Source organism: Streptopelia decaocto (genome assembly GCF_964273445.1).
Source record: "Streptopelia decaocto genome assembly, chromosome: 1".
Taxonomy (NCBI): Eukaryota; Metazoa; Chordata; class Aves; order Columbiformes; family Columbidae; genus Streptopelia; species Streptopelia decaocto.
Window position 1 is genome coordinate 83,559,810 of NC_138663.1, and position 26,858 is coordinate 83,586,667.

Genomic DNA, 26,858 nt, shown 5'->3' on the forward strand with positions numbered 1-26,858 from the left:
CCCCGAGGGGCGCGCGGAGCGTGCGGCTGGAGCACGCCGCTGCTGCCGCTTCGCTCGGGAGCCGGGCGCCCCACCTCGCGCCCCCTCCCCTGGCGGGTGCCAGCGCCGCTCGGCCGTTAGCGCCGTCGCCGCGTCAGTCAGGCGGCGGGAGCGAGCGCGGGAGGAGGCGGTGGCGCCCGCGCGGTGGCTGGAGCGGCGGCCGCGGGGGGCGGGGGTGTCGGTGCAGGGAACAGCCGGCCTCCTCGCCCCAGCCGCGGGGAGGAGGGACACCGAGGAGGGGGAAGGTGTGGGGGGGCGAGTGTCGCGTCGCGTCGCCCACTTGCCTCTAGGACCGCACCGCCGCGCAACCGCCGCGCAACCGCCGCTGGCGGGGAGGAAGGGGCGAGTCTAACCGGAGCCCTGTTCGCCCCGCGGCTTCCCTTCCTGGGCCCAGTGCCGGAGGGAGGGGGCGCCGGCGGGGCGTCGCAGACCCCTGCGGGTCGCCTCAGGCTCGGGCTCGGCGGTGCCCGGGGCGGGTGAGATGTCGGGCTGAGCGGGTGCGAGCCCCGGGGTGGGGTCCGCCGTGCCTGGGGAGGGGGGGGCGGGCAAGGGGTTGGGATCATCCCCTCAGCCGTCCCGCCCCGCCGCCGCCGCCGCTCTGCGCCCACGGTGATTGTGCATCCCCGGGCGCGGAGTGGGGCAGCAGCGCTCCGACTGCCGGCGCCTTCCCGCCGCGCCCGCGCGGGCCGGGCAGCCGGGGCGCCCAGGTGGGTGGTGTCCGGGGCCGCTTCGCGGAGGGGAAACGGTGGCCGCTCGTTGTGCTCCGGACGGGGCTCCGCGCCGCGGATGCCGGGTCGCCGAGCTCTTGCCTCGCCCAGCGTGTTCCGCGGCGGGTCGCGCTCGGGTGTAGCGCTCCGTGTGCGTGGCGGGAGACGTCGCCTCTTCGCCGCCCGCCTTGCACACCCGGGCTTGCACGCCGTGTGCGTGTTGACACGCGTCCGTGGGTGCAAGCAGCCGCTGAAAGGGGGAGGAAAAACTGCTCCCGTACGCCTGAATGTGAAAATCTGCGCTTGCTGGGGGCATTTTTTTCACGTGATGTTGTGTGTGTCTGTCGTGCCTCACAACGAAATCTTTACAACTAGGCTTCTTCTCTTTTGTTTTCTGATATTTAAAGAGCTAATTGCACATGGGTGACCTAATGCGTAGGATCTATCAGGGGCTCCGTTTTCAAAGTGTGCGACTGTTAATTTTTAATTAACTTCATCATTTAAGCAGGCATCCTCATTTTTTCTTTCAGAGGTGGGTGTAATGTGTAGAAATATATGCTTCTGACCTGAAACATACTTTTCTCCAGTCTCCTCATCTGAATTCTAAATGTTATTCTGGGGGAGGGGTTTAAGGACTGACACAAATAAATAGGAATAGTTTTTGTAGGTTTAAAAACTTGATTTCTTGATATGTTCACGTGCAGTTACAGATTCATTTTTCGTAATGCACATTCTTCAGTAAAGGAACAAACTGCTTAACCTTTTTTTTTTTTTTTCTTCCCTTAGAATGAGTTTCTGTGATAGTGTATTTCTGTAAATTATTTGAAGTTGCACATTAACCCATATTGTGTCGATCCCATCTTTTTCTTTTGGCTTTGCTTGCTGTCTTGTATGGTACTTTTTCTTCCATTGAGATTTAGTTTATTAGATGCCTTTATATGTTTGTTTATGTCTAATAGGGTTGTTTCTCCTTTTTTTCTCCATAGGTGTTGGTGACTTCAGAGTCATTTAGGGGTTTAGCTCTGAGGAAGCAGACACACGAGGATTGAATCTATTTTACATAGAAAGCTACAGCTCTTCAGCAGTACTCTTTTTCCTCCTTCCCATCCTTCCTCACCCATAGGGGAGGACAATTTGGGAATTATTTTAACAGTAATTTACTCCCCCTTCCCCCCCCTCGAAATCCATCTTGGTCCCCAAGGCATCAGCTAGGCATTGCCTGTCTGTTATAGTACCAGGAGAACGTTATCATCAGCAGCCCTTGCTTTGGGAGCTTCAGTAGTAGCCTCTCCCTTCTTTGGAGTGCAGTGCAGAGCGGCATCCAGGAGACTTCCTTGCCACCCTTTTTGGTTAGTGGAAGATCCAGGAAAAGGGGTACCTAGCAAGACACGTGACCTCATCAAGGGATTCAGGACTAAAGAAGCAGCACTTGGCACACTGAAGGAAGCACCCATCTTTGGTATCTTTTTTTGTCTTCCACTCCTTCCTCACTAAATTTCTGGTAAGTCTCTTCAGCCCATTCATTCATACAGTGCATGTTTCCCTTCCCCCACTCCAGGCACCAGGAGAAGCATGCACAGAGACAGAGTGGGGTGGGGGAAGGGAGAAGGGAAATCTGGCTGTGTACGCATGGATCGGGGAGGAGAGGGTTGTATTGTACCACATTGCAGGGGAACCTGGACAGAGGTGGAAGAACCTCTCTTCAGTAAAGCAGCTGATGTGGGAGGAAATGTTTTATTTGCACGGGCGTACATGCACGCACGGGCAGAGTGGAGGAGGGTGGAAAAGCTGAGAGCCTGTTGTAAAAAAACACAAAACACTAAGACCGAATTAGAAGGGTAGCTGATGCTGACCAGTATCAGGCTAGTGTTGCAGAGTAGGAGGAGAATACATTATTCACTGGAGATCAGGAGCTGGGGTGTGTGAATGAGGAATGTTATCACCTACTTGCAAGCATGAACACAGAGGAGGAAAGATGAGGCGGGTTGCATGTGTGTGGTTGTCTGCCCTTTAGAGGCAATTGTGCCTGGAAGGATTGCTGCTAGCATCTTTAACGTTACTCAGTGCAAAGGTGGGGACAAGCAGATTAAAGCCATCGCAGGGAGTAAAGTTGCCTGTCTGTCTGTAGGGGTGGGGATGTCTGTAGGGGTGGGTATCATACTGGGAATGAATGGGAACGGTTAATATATTCCCATATCCTTTGACTGTTGCAGTCTACAAATCTCACAGGGAAAAGGAGGTGAATACCATGCTGAGCTTTCAAAGAGGTGTGTTTGGGGTTCACCTGCCTGCAGTGACTTGAAATTCTACGATGCATGTGTAGAGGGCGGATGATAATGCAGCAGCATTGAACAGGTTGCTCTGCAGCTGCTCAGTATATTATATAAAATGCATTTAAATAAATATTTTATTTTTCAGATGCTTCAATTTTTTAAAAATGTTTTCTTTACTAGGATTCTCAAACAGTTATGTGACAGTCTTAGGAAAACTGGTCCCTGGTAGGTAAGAGAGGAATTTTCCTTGAGGTTGTCCTTAAGCATCGACATGAAGCAGCAGTGTAAAGAATGAGTTGATTTTATCTTGGATTTATTTTTTTAAGGCAATTTGAACAAGTGGTTCAAGGTGACAGTTTTTTATCTCTGTATATATCATCATAGGTTATATTAATCATCTGTACTTATTTCCTTCAGGTTTTCTTTAGATGATCATGATTCTGCTATCTTTGTGTGGAAAAAAATAATTGTGCTTTATACTTGAACCAGCTGTGAACTGTTTTCAGACCTGCTTTCTCTATGACATAGGAAGTAATATTTCTGTGATGTTTCAAATACTGCTCTTTTCTCATTAAGATGAGACAGAGACTTCCATGACAGCGTATGATGGGTCGTATTCTGGGTCATATGCCAGGTGACCCCTTCATTCACTGTTTAACCAGTCTGCTGCTTAAGATTGACTTTATAATTCACATCAGCCTTGAGGTATCTCCTAAAGGAGATAATTTACAAGCATCTGCCAACTGTTCTTAGGTCTTCAGCATACTGAGGTGTGGCCTCTGAAACAGCATTCTAGAAACTGCTGTAATGGTAGAGACGTTTGGTTTATTGGAAGTGTGTACTCCGTTTCAAGCCTTAGCTAATATATGATAAAAAGGAAAGCAAAATAGCTTTTCCAATTTGAATAACACTGTTCTGCAAACAAATATTAAGGGATATGCATTAATGATAAATGCAAAGGTGTGTTGTTATTCGTAGTGAAGTGAGTGCTTGTAGCTATATTTTTTCCTAGTTCTCCATTTCCCATGGCAATCATGGCTGTCAGTATCTTTGACCTTTCTTTCTCACTTCTGTGAGAATTTTATTATGCTAAAACTAAGATTAGGTTTTATCTCTCTATTAAACTGCTGAAATCCATGGGGCTGTGTTAGCCGCACAGTGCTACAGCAGGCTGAGAGTCTGAACCAAGGTATAGAAAAGAGGTGATTCTGGGAGAGGCTGATGGTAGTAATTGTTCTGCTAACTTGTTTCCCAGGTTGCACTATGGGCATTGGGAGCCTACTGCAACATCAGGTCACAAGTCCAGCAGTTGAGATACCTAGATCACATTCATTCTTAATACTACAAAACATCTGGGATTCCATTTGTCATTCCCATAGGGAAAAAACCAACCTAGCCTTTTTACTTCATGAAGGCATTCAGTAGTTACATTCTGAATAGAAAAGATATGGAATGATCTTTTAGTGTACTATCTATATTTTTTGTTACACATTTATCAATAATAGATAAATGTATTATTATGTATCTCCTAATAATTGGTTTATTGATTTAGTGTAGGGGAAAACACATCATGATGAAAAACAGGCTAGGCTGTTTTTCTCTTGCTTTTGGGTGTTGAAGACAGGACAAGGAGTAAGTGGGCAGTGGAGACAATCTCCCATCCTAGAGGCAGGTCTGAGGCTCTCTCTGTGAAGAGAAGACCCCTTCAAGGGAGAAAGAGTCATCTTCAGAGATTTCCAGGTGTCTCTGGACGGCTGATCTGATTGGCTAAATTCCCTGTTATGTCAGTAAACATATTCACATGTGATGTAAAGTAGAAAGGTAGCACAGTGAATACTTCTGTTAGAACAACTGCTAAAGGTGTATTACAGATTTGAGGAATGCAGGAGGAAATACATTTGCATGTGATGAGGAGGAGAGGAAGCTTCTGTGTGAATGCCAGAATAAAGCCTAGCTTAAGCAATACAGGGATGCCATAGCTTGAAGTTGAGATGAGTGTTCCTGTTCCTTCTATAAATTGCTAAGAATCTGTTCCACACAGCATCTTCCTGAAGCAGATGCAGCAGTGACTGCTTGGCTGGAGTGCCACACAACTAGTTTGATTTTTATAATAGAGTTTTCACTTTGATGTTATCCTTTAACCTCTCCCTGTCCGTTTTATGTAGTTTATGATGTTTTTTTGTTCCTTTTCATTTCATAAATATGTTAGTTTTTGAAACTTTATACTTCATTTACCATGGTAGCTTTGAGTGAAAACTGCTTTTCAACCAGTCATCTGGAAGACACTTCAACATCTGCTGTTCCCCTTATATATACTATACTTACTTTGTAATAGATGCTCTCATGGATTAGGAAGTGTTCCATGCACACCCAGCATTGTCTGAGGCTGTGTCTTTCAGATTGAAATGGGTGGAGTTTTTTTTCAGGGAAAAATTCTGGAAATTGTATCCAATTTGAGAGCTCTTTTGCATCTGACTGCAAGGCAAGCTTTCCTCCTACAGGCTGTTTTCTTGCGAATGTGGGAGGGATTGTTAAGATGTTTGGGTTAATAGGGTAAATTGCAGGTTTTGTGTTCTACGAGTCTTCTTACACAATCAAAATAGAGATTAGAAAGAGATGTTGAAACTGTTAAGTAAATTCTGTGTTTAGGAGCAGAATATTAGCATGAAAATGATACTTCTCCAGGTGGAAAAAAGATACGGTATTGGGTCAGCGGTCAAGGAATCTATAATTAGGATTACTAGTTTGTCTCTGACACAGGCTTGTAGCTTGATCTAAAGTGAGTTTCTTAATCTCTGCCTCCAGACTTGAGGTTGTTACCTGCCTGCCTCATGATGAGATGTGAGCCTTTGTATATACATTTATAAAACTTTTAAAATTTAGAGGAAATTAGTATTGGGATGGAGATGAACACCCATACCCAGGGCATTTTTTTATATGCCTGCTGTACTAATTGAGGTATTTGGATGGTTCTTCTTGATGCTGCTCTAGCTTCTTACAAAAATAGAAGAAAGAAGGAGGAAGGAAAAGGATATATTTTATTTTTCTTCCTCAACCCTTTGCTGATTTTTAATAAAAAGTGCTGAAATGGCAATCAGGGAGAGATGATGGCACAGTCTCTGCAGATTTAAGGGGGTGGAGGTGGGGCCATGTAGAAAAGAGATTTATGAAAAATGAGAGCAGATCCCTGTTGGCAAAGAAATCAAGGGCTAGGAGCAAGCAAAAATGGGGAGAAAGGTATTGGAGGGAAAATACTTGTTTTTTTTGCACCACTGTTAGAACCACTACTGAGGAAAAAAAAAAATCTCAAAAACCCCAAACACGATGAAAATGTATAATGGCTTCTGATTTTTTTTTATATTATGACAAAGTCTGTCTAGTATATATTTTAAAATGTAGCCAGTGTTACATAGCCATTTTTTGATAGGAGATAAGCCAGCCCATTAGGTAAAGCTGCTTTTCAAAAATGAGGCAGTAGGTGGGGCTGTTTGGTCTCCCCAGTCATCTATTCAAATAGCAAAAATAAAGATAAATTGACAAGAAGCCTTCTGAACTGTGCTGCAGCAGTGCCACTTCTGAAGAATACAGCTTGTCCCAATTTATAGCTGAGGATGTTGTTCCAGGAAGTTTTCGGTAAACTACCATATAGAGAAAATCCGTCGTTGAGAGAGTGAAAAGTGGGGCAGGATCAGCCATTGCAAGCCCAAGCCTTATCTTGCCCTTTTCACTTTCAGCTGCTTTGAAGAAAAAGGGATTCTTTGAGATATCAAAAGATATTATTTATAACCTCCTAAACCCATTTTCCTGCTGGGAACAAACATTCCACAGCCTGCTTTACCTTGAGCATCTTGAGTACTGTGAAGGGCTGATCTGATCTGTGATTGTCTTTCTCTAGCTGCTGCTTTCTTTCAGTCTGTTAGTATGAAGAACTTCAGTCCTTGGCTTTATTGTTGCTCCTAATTTACCAAAGCAATGGAAAAAGTGTCGTTGTCATTGTGATTCTCAGTGCCAGGAATAAGCATGGCCACTTGCCTCAGTCTTTAATAGTAAGACCAGTTGTGCTCCAGGTGCACAGCCCCCTGAGTCAGAAGACAGGGAGCAAAATGAAGCCCCAGTAATCCAAGGGGAAATGGTTAGCGATGTGCTACACCACTTTGACACCTACAAGTCTATAGGGCCAGATGGGATCCGTCAAGGGTGCTGATGAAGCTGTCAGAGGTGCTCACCAAGCCACTTTCAATTATTTATCAGCAGTCCTGGCTAACTGGGGAGGTCCCAGTTGATTGGAAGTTGGCAAATGTGATGCCCATCTACAAGAAGGGCTGGAAGGAGGATCTGGGGAATTACAGGCCTGTTATTCAGACCTTGGTGCCAGGGAAGGTCATGGGGCAGATCGTGAGTGACATCACATGGCTCAAACAGGACAACCAATAGATCGTGCCTAGTCAACATGGGTTGATGAAAGGCAGGTCCTGCTTGACCAACCTGATCTCCTTCTATGACAAGGTGACCCACCTAGTACATGAGGGAAGGACTGTGGATGTTGTGTACTTAGCCTTCAGTAAAGCCTTTGGCACTGTATCCCACAGCATTCTCCTGGAGAAACTGTCAGCTCATGGCCTGGGTGGGTGTACTCTTCGATGGATAAAGAACCGGCTGGATGGCTGCGCCCAATGAGTTGTGGTGAATGGAATAAAATCCAGTCAGTGGTTGGTCATGAGTGGTGTTCCCTAGGGCTCAGTATTTGGGCCAGTTCTGTATAATCTCTTTATCAATGATCTGGATGAGGGGATTGAGTGCACCCTCAGTAAGTTTGCAGATGACAAAAAGCTGGGTGGGAGTGTTGATCTGCTGGAAGGTCACTGAAGACTCTACAGAGGGATCTGGACCAGTTGGATCAATGGGCTGAGGCCAATTGTATGAGGTTTAAGAAGGCCAAGTGCCAGGTCCTGCACTTGGGTCACAACCACCCCAGGCAATGCTACAAGTTCAGGGAAGAGTGGCTGGAGATCTGCCTGGAGGAAAAGGACCTGGGGGTGTTGATTGACAGCCAGCTGAATATGAGCCAGCAGTGTGCCCAGGTGTCCAAAAAGGCCAACAGCATCCTGATGTGCATCAAGAATAGTGAGGCCAGCAGGACTAAAGAGGTGATCATCCCACTGTACTTGGCGCTGCCGAGGCTGCACCTTCAGTACTGTGTTCGGTTTTGAGCCCCTCATCGTAATAAAGACATTGAGGTACCAGAGAGAGTGCAGAGGAGAGTGATGAAGCTGGTAAGGGACCTGGAGTACAAGTCTGATGAGGAGCAGCTGAGGGAACTGGGGCTGTTTAGCCTGGAGAAAAGGAGTCTGAGGGGAGACCTCATTATTGTCTACAACTACTTGAAAGGAGGTTGTAGCTGGAGGGTGTTGGTCTCTTCTCCCAAGCAACTAGTGATAGGACAAGAGGAAATGGCCTCAAGTTGTGCCAGGGAAGGTTCAGATTGGATATTAGGAAATTTTTTTTCACAGAAAGGGTTGTCAGACATTGGAACAGGCTGCCCAGGGAAGTGGTGGAGTCACCATCCCTGGAGGTGTTTAAAAGATGTGCAGATGAGGTTCTTAGGGGCATGGTTTAGTGCTTGAGTTAGGTTATGGTTGGACTTGATGATCTTGAGGGTCTCTTCTAACCAAAATGATTCTATGATTCTATGAAATCTTCTTGCTAAGAATAAGCTGTACTAGCAGAAAAAAACTTGAATTTTAATTATAAAATAGTCACCTTGTTCTTATAATTGTAGCAAAACAAGACCTACTGCAGAAACTAAAATTCTTTGTAATATTAAATGAAAGCAATTGTATACCTATGGTCTTTCTGCATTTACATTTTCTGCAGACATCAGGTCCTGTTGTTAAGACTACTAGGTATAATTCCTGTTTCTGTCCAAGAGTTCAGTTGTGTTTGAAACTCATGTAAGCTATGTTTTTCTTCAGAATTCTTTTTCTCTACACCGTACTGCTTCTTGTTTCTCTTGAGTGTGTTCATTAATGTACCTGCTTTTAAAATATTTTAGTATATAGTCAAAAGTGGTCCAAATGCTCTGCATTCAAAGCAAAAGGAGCAGTACCTAGTCGTTATCACTTGTAACACCATTGAAATTCTTCAATTTCAATGATGTTTTCTGTTTCTAGTGCTGAATTAATTAGTGCTGTTTATGTATAAAGGTGATTTTTTTGTTGTTGTTTTTTTTAATTTGGAGCAAGAAAGAGCTAGCACTGAGGTTCAAACCTTGATTTTGCTTTAGGTTACATGTGTTAATGTTCGGTATTCTTAACATTTTGTCAATGCTTCTTGTTCCATTGGTTTTTCCCTTAATATATTCTTAGATAATACTAAATATCTTTCACAGTAGATGTAAAGTATATGTAAGAGCAAATCAATCTTGAAATACTTTTGTGGAAAATTATTTTTTAATGGATTTCTTCCTTTCTTCTGGACTGCTTTTTTAACATAAAAAATTTGGCACACTCTGTTGTCTTCCATATATGATAAAAAGGGGTACATCAAGTCTGTCAGCAGTGTTTTAGCAGTACCTAGGGCTGAGTTATTTCCAATTGTAAGGTATTATGCCAATTGTGAAGTTGAAATTCTGACCTTCAGAGATGGCCATTTAAAATGTTTCAGTCCTTGGCATGCCTCTTTGTACTGTCAAGAAAGGGGGATTCTAGTGTCAGTACCAGCAGTTACATCAAGTGTGTGCTTCTTATGGATGTAACTAGGATGAGGACCAAAACCTTTTTTTTTTTTTTAGCATTTACATTCCACTGAATATAAATGGATTTGTTTCTGTTGTTACTTCTGTTGCAGATTAGGGGTAGACATTATTTTCTCACATGGAAGTTGGAAATTACACTCTATTGAAAAGGACTGACTTGCACAAAGGGAGCAGGACTTGGTAGGGTGGGGAACATGAACTGATGTATAACAGAGTCTTATCTTCTCCACTGTTTAGAAGTTCCATTGAAAGAAAACCTTGAAGGTTGCAAGAAAAGTCCAAGATGTGCAGTTCAGTTGCTCCCAGGCTGTGGTTCTTAACAGACCGTCGCATCAGAGAAGATTACCCTCAGCAGGAGATCCTGAGAGCTCTGAAGGCCAAGTGCTGTGAAGAGGAGCTAGATTTCCGGGCCTTGGTGATGGATGAAGTGGTGCTGACCATTGAGGATGGAAATCTTGGTGAGAATCAGCTAAGGCTGGGAATATGCTGAAAGGATATTTGGGAAAATACTGTAAAATGAAGCATCGATACCCTTTATAACGAATTCCATGCATGTCATACTACCATACATAATCTAAATCATGTAGATGTACATGGTATCATGTTCTTTATCATTTATTTTGATAATCAAATATAATTGTTAATTTTGCTAATTTACATTAGAACTATTTTTGCTTCTCTCTGTAGAACAGAGAGAAAGGTTGCTTTAGTTTGTTGATTACAGGATCAGGACTGTGAGACCTCTGAATTAAGAAAAAATAATGGAATTTCATTTTTGCATAGGTACTTGAAGTTTATGGGTCACATTTAAGAGTTTCAGGGGGACTTTTTTATTCTGTTTGTGTTCTGACTCCAAGATAACAAACACATTTGAAATAAAATAAAAAGAATTTTCAATGGATAGTACAGAGTTTCATGGAGCTAGATGTAATAATGTGGCATAACTAAAGCATGCTTCTTTATGGCTGTGTAGTTACATATATGCCAAAAGAGAACAGGGCTGAAAAACAAAGTGTATGCATCAGAATAATTTGAATTATTATTACAACTTACAGTGTTTTATACTAAACCATGAGATTTATGTTCCGTTTTCCAGTTAGCTTTTTTTCTTCTGTGGTGATTAAAAAGGGAAAAGCAAGATGTAAGGTGTGTTAGAAATGTTAAGTAAAACGACTCTGTAGATAGTAAGCTTATGTTATAGGAAGCATATTAATACTATCAATGTCAAACTGTGTAACGCTATTATTCTTTCAACTTCTACATTTGGATTTCCTAAAGGAATGAGACTGAAGTGTTTTTTTGTAACTTTACCTTTTCCATTTATCTTCTCCATATATCAGTCAAGAAAAAAAATCCCTGGAGATCCAGGGAAGAATTATATTTCTGAAAGTTGTATTAGAAAAATTCTGTCTTGGAAGAAAATGTAAAAGTACCCTCAGCCCTGAAGAAGAGACTGCTGTGTGACCTTTTGCCTTGTTCCTTATTAGGAAATCTATATAGGAGGGAAAAATTAAAACTGACTCTGGGGAAGAACTTTGGTCAGAATTTTTACCTTAACGTGGCATGAAACAATCAGGCACGAAACAAATGCATGGAAAACCAGGATTTTTGATTCTGATATTACTATACTTATTTTTGTATTGTGTCTTTTATTTTGAGGTGTCCACGATTTTTATGAGAGACTTGATATTCTGTAGACTGTCTTCAAATCAAGGCAACTTCTTGTCAGAAAGTCTGAACACCTTATTGCTCTAAGTGTGTTGTCCTTTGGACAGTGTGTTCTGTGAAGGCAGCCATCCTGGACTGTAGCTTAAGCCACTAAGAGGCATGACTGGTCCTTCAGCATTTCAGTATTGTTATTTCTTGGTGATATTCTTTCCCGTCTTCTGCCTGTTTTGGGGCAATTAAATACAGCAAGCATGAAATGTGGGCCTTTCTGGTCTCTTCCATTTAATGTCTTCTCATGCTGCATCTATTAAAAGAAGAAAAGGTAAAGTATGCAATTTGGAAAATAATACTGAGGAATGTGTAATATAAGAATGAGAAAAATTAAGGAATTGACTAGAAAGAGAATGCAAAAAAAGGAAATAATTTTCATAGAAAGTGTTCATTCAAAACTATGTAAATAACAGACCTTTTGAAAAGGAGTGAGATAGAAATGCTGCAAGATTTCAAATATAAATTTTCTTATGAATAATCTTGACTAGCTAATTGTGATGATTTTTTTTTTATTGTGGGGGGTGGGGAGGAGAGTTTTCTTATCAAACAATTCGTTACCTTGGAGAAAGATTAAAAATCTTCCTCCTTAATTTTTCCAGATTTCTTTTTTGTAGTGCTTGCTCACATGTTTTGAGATAAAATTCTAGGGGTGGGCACAAGCAAAAGTTTTGTGTTTCATTTTTCTTGTTAAAGTCTTCAGCAGGCCCAGGAAGAGGTGTCCTGGGACAAAATCCAGGAGGTAATGCATTCTGTACCCTTTCTGTTATGTCCTGTTTTGGGGGGCGTCCAGGTTGAGTAAAATCTTGTACAACATAGAGGAGTTGATGAAGTGATCTTTAATGGTTAATAACCTTTTTTTCTTCCAGTTGTACTATTATTTGTCTTGAAAGTGTAGCAATACAGGGCTCAAACTGATGGTAATACACAGTATTGGAGGAAGTAATAGGTTTTCACATAGGCATGTGATTAGAGCTTTTTTTTTTCCTTTAAAACCTAGGCAGTTTCTTACGTAAATTGTGAAAAGCATGTTAACTTTACAAAGTCAAGTTGGAAATTACAGGATGCTATTTAAACTTTAAAAATGTGGTATTTCTGTAAATGTAAATTTCTGTAAATCAGTGGTACTTCTTTGTGGACTTGCTGACCGTAAGGAACATGGCTGAGGATTTCAGATGCCAAAAATTCAGTATAGGACATGAAAAAGCTTGAAATTATTTACCTCACAGAGGTAAAGCAGAGTGGAAAAGACACTTCTAAAGCTTAGAAAATTGAGCAGAACAGTGATATACATACCAAAATTCAAAATTGGCCCTTCTACGAATTATGTGGTATACACCTTGACAGTAAAGCACATTGATGTAAATATCACTGAAGCTCAGAGCCAAAGACAGACATGGAAAACAACTGCGATGCTGAGACTCTTACAAAATCTATGTATGTTAGAGAAGGGTAAGGTTTGCCATGTACCTGACATGACGAAAAGAGAGGGACGGTTGTTTCAGTCACTGGGCACAGCGGTAGAGACTCCTCAGGGCATTGCTCTCCTGCACAGCAGGGCTGGATGGGAAGCGTGGCTGGATTCCCAGGCATGCCAACAGTGTAGCCCCAGCAGTCGCTGCTGGTTCCTTTTCTTCAGCATCCAAAACTTGGGATGACCCAGCTTGCCAAGCACCTCTCATAGCCCTAGTATTACTGGCCACATGATGAACCCTTATGCAGCTCAAGATGCTTGTTAGGTGTCTCAACACAGCGTAAGTCCAAAAATTATTGTAAATGCAAGTTAAGAGATGTAGAATTGAAGTTTTTCTGTTAAGTTGAAAATGAAACTCTTAAACTGATTTATGCTTAAGCTATTTTGGAAATAGTTTAAGTTCAACAAGTAGTTTTTGAAAGTAACTGTGGTTTATGCCTTATTTAAGTAAGTGCCTGCTTACCTGAGTCACATATTCATGTTTCCTTTGCACACTGGCAGTAGTACTGTAGAGATCTCCAAGGCAAAAGATGAGTTAAAATAAGTGGCAAAGTTGAGCTGCATAAAACAATGAATATTTGTCTGCTGCTTTGGTAGGTGAACCTGCTGAAATGGTTACTGAATTAGACATGCACAACATTGGTGCACAGGAGTGGACAAGAATGCATGTATGCAAAAAAGTGGAGGGTGGTATTGCGGCTGTTCTGATTTAAACTAACTCAAATTATGATGTGGCTGTAGCTTACATTTCTTAACAGCTAAATTCTTGAAGCTAAACCAGTCTACTATGACTTACTGTAGAATGGAGCACCTGTGTTCCTCTTGTCCTTTTCCAGTGTTGCTGTTGCTGCTTGACTTATTTAAGGACTTCATGTCTCTCTTGGTTTGCTTTCATGTTGTAGTCAGGCTTCATCTAGTTCAAAATGGCTTTGCTTGTTTGAAAGATCTGACATATGCGTGAGTTGAGTTGGCTAATGCAATGGAACACTAACTCCGCCCCAATAATTAACAGTTTTCTGTTGGAATAGCTTGGTGCATCAACCTATTTTGTGGTCACACAATTGCTAGCTCTAGTACACGTGGGCAGGGGGGAATGGGTTTTCTCTATTTATGGCTCCTATTTATATTGATTTAGTTATAGCTTCAAGGCATACTATAGAAGAGAGGAATTTTCTTATGGTTGGGATGCTTGAAGTTCAAAAACTGTTTGTTGGTGAAGAACATGCTAGAGAAATTTGGATCATTCCTTTGTTAAAATTATATACAAGAATATCTTAATTAAAATTCTTCACTGCCAGAATAGCGGAAGTTGGAGATCACTGAGCCAGCAGCTTACCAATTCCTTTAAAGTTTTTGGAATCTCCATATTTTCTGATACTGTCCTGTGAAGGAAAATATTTTTAAGGCAAGTTGCTTTCATGAGCTTTCAATTACTAAAGATGCTGGAGTGAGTGGAATTGGAGTGTCCTAAAGTGTGAAGCAAAGTGAAGTGAAGATTTTCTTAGCTTTTCCTTTGGGAATGTAAAAACAAGTGATCAGCCTTGGTGAGGAATAAAAAGGACATAATAGTCATCCATTCTTAAACAGTGACACTTTGTGCATGTTCAGCTAGCTTTTCTTAAGCCAGATGAATGACTTCTGGGAACTGATCTCTTCATTTTTCTGCAGAGAAGATATTTAGAAGAAAGAATCTAACTTGGTAAGGGTTGCTAGTGTGCTAGTTTAGGCATCTGGGTTTCCTTTATGGGCCTGAAATTTGCAATATTAGTCACTATTTTGTTTAAGCCTTTAATCTTGCAAAATCTGATTTTGTTTCATATGATCTGTCTTTCTAATTTGCTCTGAGGTAGTAAGAAATAGTTGTGATCTTTGATTTTTTGTTTTCTCACAGTGGGTTCTATAGTATTTGAAATAAACATGGAGGGATCAGGGCAGTTCAAAGATTTCTGTAAAGTGTAGAAAGCTGGGGAAAAAATGGTAAGGTTGGATAACAAATTCCTGTGTTTTCAGTGTAGTGTTAAGAAAAGCACTCTCAGCTAGATCCATGAGAAGAGAGGGCTTTTACATCTACAAAATGGTTGCTATTTCAAAATATCAAAACTCCTAATATTTTTGAATCATCTTGAAGTCACCTGAAGACTGTCTTCTATCACATGATAGGGAACATAATCACCTCCTCTTTCTGCTGACTGTTTCAGCAGTCCCCTGGCACTTGTTAGTGCAGCGGCGCACCTTACTGCAAGAGCTTTTCCTGCAGTGTGCAGCAATGGCTCTAGGAGTGGTGGAGCAGAGGCGAGTGTCCTTGGCAAGGTGCCTTGTTGAGCACTGCAGAGTTGGCCTGCTTCCTGCTACTAAAAGCCAGAGCAGCCATTACTTTCTCTGCAGAGGTGGGAAATTGGTTTGTAACTCAATAGTGAGAGCTAGAGAAGAAACTGCATTGTGTGCAAAGGACTGGAAGGTGGCTACACATGAAGTGAATTTTGTGCTTTTCTAAGTGCTGGGCTCAGAACCACTTGAAAGTGTTTCTGGTGTTCTTTCAATGTGGAAACGGATCACTTGCCAGCTTGATTGCTGTTAAACCTCATTGAGCCATAAGCATTACTAGTAGGTAGTTACGGACCATATAGAGGGGATTGTGGAATGGCAGCTGTATTTAGAGGTGGGGTGACTATGTGACCACCCCAACATTAGATAACCCAGACAAACACATCTTGAGTAGAAAAACCAGCAATTCGAATGTTTGCCTTAATAGCATAGAAACATAGATTAATAACAGTGCATTCTAACAGCTGCCACATGTTGTAGGAAGAATTGTTTTCTCTCAGAATTGTGATACCAAACACAACTTTCTTATGATGCCTAAGAAGGAAGAAAGGGATTTATACTGTGTCCTTGAGTATCCTTGCATTTTTCTTCCTTATTAGCAAGGATTTCTATTCTCACATGAATGACTAAATATTATCTCAACCTGATGCTAAATAACAAAAGCTAACAATTAATTTGATCTTCTCAAAATCATTCAGTTTCTTCAGTAAATGTCATTATGTCATCAGTGGTAGATATGGGCTCAGTCCAAAGCTACTTTTGCAAGGTGGAGAGCTAAGAATGTTTCTTCATGGAAATATTTTATTATGGTCATTTCAGAGGGCTGTGTTAAGGACTGAAGTTTTTCATTTGCACGTGTTTTAGAACAGTCAGCCAGGAAAATCAGACTTGTAGGGAACATCATGTTGAACGTACATGCATGTCATCATATCTGAAAGTGCCAGAAGGCATTGCCAGATTTTTAATTGTTATAAGAATTCTCAGGAATGGCCATCTGGGGGAAAAACAGTTTAAAAAGACAAAAGCGGGATGAAAGTGGTGTTTCCACGGTCAAGAAATGAAAAATAGCCTAACATTTCACAAGACAGTCTTTAATTGGCTGGGGATTTCTGTGTCACTTTTCCAACAATCTCTGTTCCAGCGCTGTGTCACGTAAGTGAGTTGTGCTGGCACAATTGTCTGAGCAGTTGCATTGTGAACCATGTCTGCATACTGATGTAGTTTTAAACCAAATCAGCCTCTTCTTGGTGGAGGGTATTTTTTTTAATGCTGCATCAGTCCATTGACGCAGGTAACAACATGACTGTATAAGCAGTGGTGTGCTGCAGGAGTTAAATCAGGAGGGCAAAGCATGTGTGTTGGGGTGTGAGAGATTAGGAGATACCAGAAGTATTGATGTGAAAAGCTTACATTATGAAACTGATAACCCTGCTTGCTTTACTGGATTTGTGATCAGAGAAGTGCTCTATTATGTGTTCTTTAAGCAATGACAGTAGCTTGAGTTTCCTCCACCTTTTCTCCAAGTCCAGTTTTTATCCATTTGTGAATGATGGGCAGGTGACTGATGCTCAGTGACTGTGAATATTAGAGAGACTGCTACTACTGAACTTTGTTTGGTGTTGAGATGGGTCTTCCAGCGTGTAGACCTGCGTTTTAACGGTTATAGACTTCTGGGAGTGTCGGTGGCTGTGGACAAGTCCCTTTATTTTCTTATTCTTATAAACTCCATCTATAAAATGTGGTGAAATATTGGTTTCAAGAATTACACTTTCCTTTTGTATCTGTCCTTTGCTGCGTGAAAAGACTGCTCAAGCTCACTGCCAGCTCAAGCCTATTGCTCTCTTCAAAGCTTTTTTGGGTGGTCCAGTTTTTATACTCTAGGTTGGGTTGAGCCCTGTGTACGCTCCCCCCATGCTGGTCCAGTTATCTCAGGAAGACATTCAGGCTCTTGCTGCTCTCCTGGATTAGTTGATACACTCAACTGAGAGTCAGCCAGTCCCCCTGTCACAGCCCCTTGTCTTAAAAGCCACTTTCTGGTTTCCTTTTGTCATAGTGTAAGGTCAGCTTTCTTTGCCACAGGTATGGTCAGTCGCTTCCCACATTCTTTCCAGAGCTTCACAAGTGCACCCTGAGCCTTCGTTGAAATTTGGGGCATCTGCCTGGGTGTGCGAGACTTCTTTTAGGACTTCTGTCTTAGGTGGAGGGAGTAATGAAATACAGGTGTATTTCTTCCAGGTTCATGCCCTGACCTTAGGGATGTAATATTTTAATCTTTGATCTGGTATAGATATTTATGTAACAAAAACCAGACTGATATGAAGAGGGACCAAACTAGGAAGACTCTGTAGCCTAATGACTGTGTCAGTATTTGCAATCCATATCCAAGTAACTGTCCTTGCATGTTAAAAGTAAAAGAATATCTCCACCTGCACCAAATGCTTGCTGTGAAAATTAGCAAAATCCCTTTGTGAACCCTTTGTGAATAGTCAAGCTACTTCTTCCAAGTTTCTTTTTATGCTCAAAATAGTACTGTGAAGGTCTTAAATTAATGAATTGATTTTCTTGCTTTCCCTACCCCCAATAAAAATTACTGACTTCAATTTTCAATTAGCTGTTGAAGCTGCTTAGATCCCCAATTGAGAATCATCTGAGGATTTAATTTTTGCTAGAAACATTACTGAAATAGATTAGAAGAATTAAATTTCACACTCAAGGGAATCATGGCTTTTAGAGTTTTTGTTAGCTTGTTTTTGCCATATTGGGACCATTTGTTCAAACAGTATTTTACAAAGAGACAGTACCATATATCATGATGTAACATGAATGTATATGTTATTTCAATACAGAAGAGTCAGTAGTAGAGAGTTTTTGGAGATTGAGATTGCACGATTTTTTTTTTTTTCAGTTGTGTAACTGTTTTATTCTGTAGTCCCCAAATAGTATCAATCTGAAAATTTTAGGACTTCTTGAAAACACAGGTTAAATCCTCTGTAATATTCTTGTAGTACAAATGCAATGGTTTGCCATGTTTGCTAATGCAGAAACAATATATAGGGAAGTTAAGAGATTTATCTAAGGCACCACAGTAAGTAGAAGACTTGATTTATGCCTATGACTATGTTAGCTGCTTGCTTCTGTGTACTAAGACTAGAGTTTCTAACATAATTTGCTTGTTTTATGCTTCGACATCTGAGTAGGTGACCTAACTGCTGAAACTGGTGATATACTGACATGATGTTTACTTCCTGTGAAAGTCAGGATTTATTTAAAAGTACAAGTTCAGACACTCAAGATGGTAAATGAATGAGATGTCCTAATCTTTAATGCCTTCCTCCACACTTTCCAGTAAGAAAAGCATGGTCCTTACTTTCTCTCTTACATCTGAAACACAACAAAACCATGGTTTCATCTGTTGGCCAGGCAGGTGACACTGATATAAAACTGATACTTTGCTTAGTGAGCAAGGAAATCTTGGGTTTTAGTGCTGATTCTGTTCCTAAGCAACATAATGTATCTGAGGAAGTATGACGTGTTTTTTGACCCTGTAGATGGGTCTCATGTCACCCATCTTAACATTACAAGGGCCCAAAACTTTCCATTATAAAAGAGACTTTTATTGCTTATAATTTGTCCCCTCCCCCTTGCCCCTTAACTCTTAAATGTCTTTTTGAATGAGTTTTTGAGAATTTTCTGCAAAATGATTCAGTGGAAGGAGGACACTTCAAGGAAAAAATAATGTTTTTCCATTTTCCCCTAAATTTGTAAGGCTGTTTTTGGAAGAACTAGCTTGGAACAGGAACTCAATTTGGCTGAAGTGGCTTTTGCTTGTTACAGCTGTGAACGTAGACATAAATTTGTCCCAAATTATTACCCTTTCAAAAAATGGTCTGTTATGCATCTTAGGGGCTTGTTTAAGCTTCACAGCTAAAACATTTGAAACATACTCTTCCATTATGCAAAAAAAGGACTTCTGTTGTTGTGGCCTTGTCTGCTGTGGGGTGGACTATGGTTTGGTTTGAGCATACAATTTAAAATGGAGTTTTTCTTTCATGTTCGTTATACCTCCTCTCACTAACATGAAGAACTGAATGAAGTAAATTACTCCATTCAAATGTAGTGGGGACAAGAAGAGTGAAAGTGGTTTGGGATTGGGGGCTGTGGTGTCAGTGCGGAAAAATCTGGTGTGAAGGCAGCATGCTGTGCAAACATGCTAGAACAAGAAACGGTAACAGGAAGTGATTGCAGTGAAACTCTTGCTAGATAAGAAATTGCTTCCCTCAAGAAGGAAATGGGAGCTGGAAACCAATGGGAACATAGGTTCTATATTGAAACTTCCTTGGGAAGAGATGCAAACTGAGTAAGGAGCCTTAAATGGAAAACAGGTCGGAGGTAAGGCAGGGGACCAAATGGTTGATGTTCAACATTGCAGGCAAAGAAGCTACTTGACAGTAGGAGAAATCTGTAGTTTGGAAATGAACTGTAAAAATAAGGAGAATAGAATGAAGGTGGGAAGTGGAAGCACAGGTGTTATAACTAAGGGGATGAATCCTATGGAGGGTGAATGGGGAGTGAGAAACTGGGACAGAGCAAGCTGCATGCAGTGCTTGCTGACTTTCTGTGCCTGAAGTGGAATAAAACCTTCCAGAGCTTTTCCCTTCTGCAAGAGAAACATTCCTCTGCCAGTTGGTTACAGATATTTGCTGACAATGGAGCCCATTCACTCTAAGTGATGGTCCACAGAGGCTGCTGACAGCTGTCAGCTCAAGTGTCACAGATCTGTATGGTAAATGAAACTGTTGTAACCCTCATGTGCTATTTGACCAACATCATGCATGAGTTACATAGGTGCCAAGTGAGGAAGTTTGCTTTTGATTATGTGCAAATATAAAGATAAAATATTACTATGAGTAGCAACAGCAAATACCCCCAAATTAGAAATTGGCAAAAGCGAATTTGCATTTTTTACTCCTTTGTTGTGTATTTGTTTTCAGATACTACATTGTGAATGACTTGATCACATGCTACTTTTTCATCAGCCTCCTTAAAGTACAGGGTGTTGTGCTCTGGAAACATAACTTGTAGCGTAGTGAAGGAGAGGACAATTTGTAGGATTCCTTCTTTATGGCTACAGGAATTTGTGACAATTGAAGCAGAATATTGCTGGAAGAAATATGTTAGTTTGGTGATTTAAATTGGACTGTTCAGAAATTGCCTTTAATTGCATGATTTTACATTGTCTGAGTCCCCAAACTTTGGATACTAGGATCAGCTTTGTGAAAGTGCTGAATACTTGCATCCACAAATCGGTTGGAGCAGCATCAGCAACTGAGAAATCCTGGTTTCCCAAATGAGGCATCTAGAATTCTTTCTTTAATACTTATCTTCCCCATATGGGAAATCAGTAGAATACTCACTGGTTTCTTGTGGTGTTGACAGAATGAGTTAAGATTGTGAAGCACTTTAGATGTTACTGTGATAAGCACTATAAATAAAACTCAAGAAGAAATTAATAATGGTGTGTTTCAAGCAAGGATTTCGGTACACCAATATATGGACTACACATTGAACAATATAAAAAATACAGTGCTGAGTAGCTGCTTGTTAAGTGAGCGCTGTACCTGTGGGGAAAAATGATGTTCGTTTGTCTAATTGAAGACAGTATGTGGGTAGGGTAGCAGATCAATGCTACAGAAATATCCTTAGTTGTGGCTTTTTCTAACCTTTATGTGCTTGACACTGTGGCTTCAATAGTTTTCTCTTAATGTGGTGTTTTAATGTGGTACTGTAGACATGCATTCTTTGTAAATATGCAAAATGTACAATCACATGGGGACTGGGCTGGATGCATCAACACTGTTTACTAGCCAGGCTTTGGAGGACGTAAATGCAGGGAAAAACAGGAGTGATAACCAGTTACTTGGATAACCCAGCACTCTGTCTAGTATGGATCCTGTCAGTGAGACTGAGTAATTATTTTAGCTGCCGAAATACCTGGAGAGGTTGTGCTTGTACATTTTCTCATTCATACTTGTTTCATGAATACATAAATTTGTGTGTCCCCATTGTTATTGCACTTCTCTACTACTTTGGAAATGGCTTTTTCCATTCCTGGAATTCTTTTTGTTTGGTTCTTTTGACAACACTGCTTTCAGTGTTTATGTTTCATATTTTATGAGGTGCCTTGCTGTTTTTCATGGTTAAGAACATGTTCACATATATATAAAAAAGTAATATATTACTTTTGGATATCAACATGAAGTATTGGACATTCTTTTTCCTGGACAAGGAACAGACCCAGAGGGTGAGCTACAGTTTTAGTTCTGTGGCCAGGCAGGATGCTGTGCTTTGAGTTTTTTTCTTAATCTGAAGCAGGAAGGGAGCACTAGTGAACCTGAATGAGCCTGCCACGGTAGAGGCAGTCAGTTGTTATGATCTTGAAATTATTTTTTAGGAGTTCATGTCAATGCGGAAGTCATGGACTAGTCACACAATCAATATGATCAGATGATAGCCAATTTTATTAGCAAAATCATCCGACTTATATATGCTATTTGTTTCCTCATCATGCGCTAGCAAGTATCTGATTGGTTACATGTACTGTTCTCAAGCTGTCTGCATGCCAGAAAGCTTCATATAATTGGATAATAGCTACTGTTCACGCGCCGCAAACTAATAGGTGATTGCATTATACGTTTCTGCAAGAGCTCTAACATTAAGTAAAACATATCTATATTATAGCTAAGTTGCTGATTTTTTTCTTCACTAGTCAGTCTTTCTTTTGTTTTACTTAAGGTTCTACAAAGTCACATGAATCACGTAGGCTGCTCGAGGAGACACGTAGGCTGCTCAGCTCTTGCTCTCTTGCTGTCTTGCTCTCTTGCTGAACACATAGACCTCAGAGGCCTGTTCAGTTCCATACAATGTCCATTAACTTCAAGAAAATCCCTCAGATCTCCCACAAGTTCAGGATTTCCTGCACCAGCCATATGTATCTTTTAGCTCACTGTTCTAGAAAGCAGAGACATCCAAATCTGACCTCTTCATGTTGTTGAGAGATAGCTTTCATTTCTAGATCATGCCTTGTCCTTCTCCATGAAGAAGGTTTTTATTAATAATAAAAGAGGCCATATGAAGTTCTCCTACTAGTGTTACTATCTGTCCCTGTTTATCTGAGTCACATGATACTCCTGAATATCCTGTAGACTAAGATTTAAGGTTTAGCTGTCCTTTGTCTGGGTTGCAATCCATCTCTGCTATTCTCAGTGTGACAGTTTTGTTAGTTGCACCTTGAAAATTCTTTGAAGAGTAGCTCTTACTTGTTCCACAAAGCTAGATTCAAACTCACGTCAGGACCTAAAGGGAACTACCATTTGTGCCCCTGATAACTTTCTGCAACTTTCTTTAAAGGACTATATTGTTGGATGACTGCTTCTGCCAGGAGGACAGAATGGTGGTGAGCAAGACCTGTTTTCAATTGTGTATTTATAGGTGAACAATAAATCATCAAAAGTATTTTTCCCCTTTTGTTACTTTGCTTTCCAGACAAGGTTTGCCTTTGCTGTATAATGAATTTCTTCTTAAATCTCTTTTCAGGAATCAGGTTGTGGTTCCCCTTCCAGCTGTCAAACCTATGGAGGCATTTTCCACTTTCATAATGAAGAACTTTATTTTTTATTTTTTAATGATGGTAAAAATTTGTCAGATGATCTTGATTGTGCAAAAGAAAGGATGTTTCCCATTGAACCCACAAATCTAGTTTAAGCTTTGAAATAGTGCATGGTGAAGCATGTGTCCTACTGTTGCAGCCACACAAGAGACCAGGCATGCTGTAGGAGAATGCCACAGAGAATCAGAATAATTGAGATTGGAAGGGACCTTTAAAAGCCATCTGAACCAGCCTTCTGCTCGAAGTGGCCAATTTGAAAGCTAGAGCCAGCTCTGAAGTTAGATCGGGTCATATCCAGCTGGGTTTTGAATATCTCCAAGGATGAAGCCTCTGCAGTCTCTCAGGGCAATCTATCCACCCTAATGGAGGGGAAACAAAACCCAAATATAGGGTCGCAGCTGTGTTAGCAAGTTGTGTTTGTTGCTAGTCTCTTGACTAGCTCTGTGCACTCTAAACCTGGCATGTATGTGATCTGCTCCTTTGTGTAGAGCACAAACCCTTCCTCCTCACTTTTACAGCCTGTACTTCTGAAGGAGCCTTTATCCATTCACCACAATACTCCAGGCATGCAAACCAACCAGCTGCTGATGAGCAGAGATTATGGGTTGGAGTCAAGGTGTAACTGTAGGTAGAAAGATGGAGAGAAGTTACTTAATATTGACTGGAAGTTTTTGAGATGCGCCTGTTCATATCGTGCTTCCTTTTGTTTTTCTGTCAATCTGGGCTAAGATTGAAATGGTTCTTTGTGCGCTCTGCCTTACATGCTTGGGACTAAAGGTGAGGCAGGATTCTGAAAGTGCATGCCCTTTGTGGAGGTTTTGAGGTGGAGAAGGTCTGCGGCTGCAGGTGAAAGAGATGCATAAACTGCATGCTTTAATGCTTGTAATTGTTTGTCATTCTCAAACAAGGCTGGCAGCTGGGCCTTTGTAGCAACTTTGCTGCAATTTTTTCTTACCCATCAGAGCGGGAACCACTGGAAAATGTGTTACCTGCATAGGACGGGAGAGCAAGAGTTGGATAAAGAGAAATCAGTCTGATAGGCTTGTTTTTACAAAGTTGGAAGCTGGGCTAGCATAATGACCATAGAGTTGTAGGAAGGAATAAAATAATCTCACTATAGACAATTCTGCATTCTCAAAACAGCAAGATCTTGACAATTTAAGCTGTTCAGATCATTGCTGTCGTTGCTACAATCCAGCCTCCTCTGTTGCAGTTAACACCTGGATTGATCAGATCCTACAGTGAGCTGGTTCAGCTTGTGACACCCACAGAAATCAAATTCCACAAAAACCAAAATAGTTTCCTGCTGTTGTAGGAAGCTTATCTGCTCACCAGTCGGGTCTGATGAGCACTAGTACAAGTGATAGGGAGTGGGTGGTACTATGTGCTACTCTAGGATTGCTTAGAGTAAAACTGTTGCAGCAGGAAAGTGACTTAAATTGTCTTAGAGCCACAGCCTTACGTGACACAGGAATTTTTCAAGAGGTGCTCATTTCTTGCCCTTTCTTGCTTGGATCTTCCAAGATGTGCAAGCATGCAGTTAAACCTTTCCGTGTAAGAATTTTTAATATTTTAAAATTGTTAGAGGCAGAATCTAGAAGTGAATGTAAATTACCATTCTGTTACTGAGAACAGATCGAGAGTGGCATTTGGTAATGAGATTTCTATGACTGTCTTGCTGTAAAGTGGAAGAACTTGAAGAAAAATGTAATCTGCAAATACTTAAAGGCAATTCTTAGAGGAATCTCTGGAGGACTAAGGTAAATGAACTAAGCAGACTTGTCATACCTCATGCTGGTAAAAAAAGCTGTTTCCAGTCTCTGCCATTGATTTGTTTGTGATAAGATCAGTAGCCTGTCAGTGTTTTTTGTTTCTTTGCAAATTAGGCAGATGTTTATTTCAGATAAGAAAATACAAAGAGAGCTTTAGAGCTTCTAGTGCAGAGTAAATGCATATAAAGGTATTTATCAATTTGTAGGTATTGGTAAACTCAGGACTACGCTTACAGTGTAGAGATTAGTAGTAAAATAGCTGTCTCTTAAATGTTGCCTTTAAAGGTCAAAACAAGCAGACAGTGGGGGATGGCTCTTTTGCTTGACTTAGTCTGCTGTCTGTGAGTACAAACTGCCACTGCACAATTTTTTTATTTGACTGATCTGGTTGGGAGGACTATATACCTGTGTAATTCTAAGACCATTGTTTTTTAAGAAGATAGTTGCAGATTGTGTGGAGTGGTTTAATTAGGGAACATACTAAGCAAATGTCTGAGTTAGTTAACATCTTTTTGGCACTTGGTGGAAACTTCTGCATCCAGAGCAGGTAAGAAATAATACTGTAGTGCGATACTCAGATTTTCATCACAGCATGGGCATGGACGCAGATACTGCAGTGTAGTTTTAATTCTCTAGCACTAGGAAGAGGAAACATGCCCAATGAGTGAGTTACAGAGGTATGGGAAGAACATAATTCTTCCTTCTCTAGCTTTGCTTTGTGTACAGTCTTACATTAATGTCTGTCAAAACTAATAAATTTTGGGTTATATCTTTTACTCTATAATTTTTTTTTTGTTTTTGTTTAGGAAAACACTGTACTCATGGAGAGACCTGAAACTGTTGTATAGTGTGTATCTGAGTGCAAACAGTAGTGAGATGGGTACAGGAGTATCTTCTTTTGATGGGAGCACGTGTTCCTTCTGTTTTTTTTTTTTTTCTTCTGTGTTCACTTTTTTCTTCTCTTAGCTCTGCTGACTGCTGAGTCTCTGTAACTCACAGGTGTTTGGTTGGGTTAGGACCCTACTGCTTTCGTCAACTGAAGCAGGTCAAAGAGATAAAGAGGGGGGAAGAGGGGAGCTATTAATTCAGATTTCAAATAACCGTTCTCTAAGTTTCGGTTCTTCACTACTTACTAAGCTTTGCATGGTCTATTGCAGTCACATTTGTTTTCTAGACAGACTTTCCCTTTCTTTCTTCTCCCTACTTTTTTCTTAGACCTGATTTGTGCTGCCTTTGAGTTATTAATATGATACTGGCTTTTCATTTGGGAGTGCTCATTTGTGTTTTCAGAGTATTCACAGATTGTTAAAGCATTCAGTTTCTCAGACCATTAGAATAGTGTACAAAGTATTTATCATAAATATTAATTTTGAAATAGTTTTGCTACCATTTTGAAGTTGTTTGGTTTTCAGTGTGGTTAGGGTTTTTGCTACTTATTAGTGCTAGACATGAGACATCTCAATACCTCTTTGGTTGACACAATGGTCAGTTGTCAGATTATCATGTTAATTTGATATTCACATTCACAGCACATTGTCTGAATTTCTTTCTTAATTGATTATCTTATTTTAAAACCATAATGCAAAAGACAAACTATAATCTAAAGAAAATAGTACAGAGTCCTCTGTAAATAAATAAAATCCTTAAACATAGGGCTGTATTCTTAACTGTTCTCACTGCTGTCTCTTATTGTTTTTGACAAGTCTTGTTGAGACTTTTCTGCATGATATGTAATCTCAGTAGATCTAGACAGGTGTCTGCTCAGTTGTCACGCTGGTTTCACACTTGGCTCAAACATTTTTTGTGGCTGTGTAACAAACAAAAACCGCTCTGAGGTAAAAAAAAAAAAAAAAGAAAAAGTGGTACTGGTTTGCTATTAATTCAGAGTAATTGCCTCATCTGATTCACTTTATAGCCTCATCAATGTTGCTACTAGCACAAGAGAAGGAGCAATGTGAGGAGATTAAATGTGAGTACTAGAAGCAGAATAGAACCACTTTTTTTGAATACTAGTGCAGACTTGGGTCTTACGATTCTGCAACTACAGTATTAAGTGAAAAACATGATATAATGCTTCCCAACATAAATGCAGACCATTGCTGAAAGAAATGGTCCTGCTGTCTCCTCACACA

At 40.8% G+C, this 26,858-nt stretch overlaps 1 protein-coding gene across 3 annotated transcripts in view; it reads left to right on the forward strand.

Moving 5' to 3' along the window:
- Window positions 1-233: 233 nt before the first annotated feature.
- The window catches only part of RIMKLB (ribosomal modification protein rimK like family member B), a 46,146-nt gene continuing 19,521 nt past the window's right edge, over window positions 234-26,858 (forward strand). Inside the window, exons 1-3 of one of the 3 annotated variants that reach the window (XM_082043756.1) lie at window positions 234-284; window positions 1,733-2,247; window positions 10,011-10,231. In XM_082043756.1, the coding sequence (XP_081899882.1) occupies window positions 10,057-10,231 (175 nt within the window). In that variant the 5' untranslated portion in view covers window positions 234-284; window positions 1,733-2,247; window positions 10,011-10,056. Of the gene's footprint in view, window positions 285-352; window positions 516-623; window positions 747-1,732; window positions 2,248-10,010; window positions 10,232-26,858 lie in introns of those variants that run through there. The other 2 variants (XM_082043755.1, XM_082043754.1) reach the window with 2 other exon arrangements.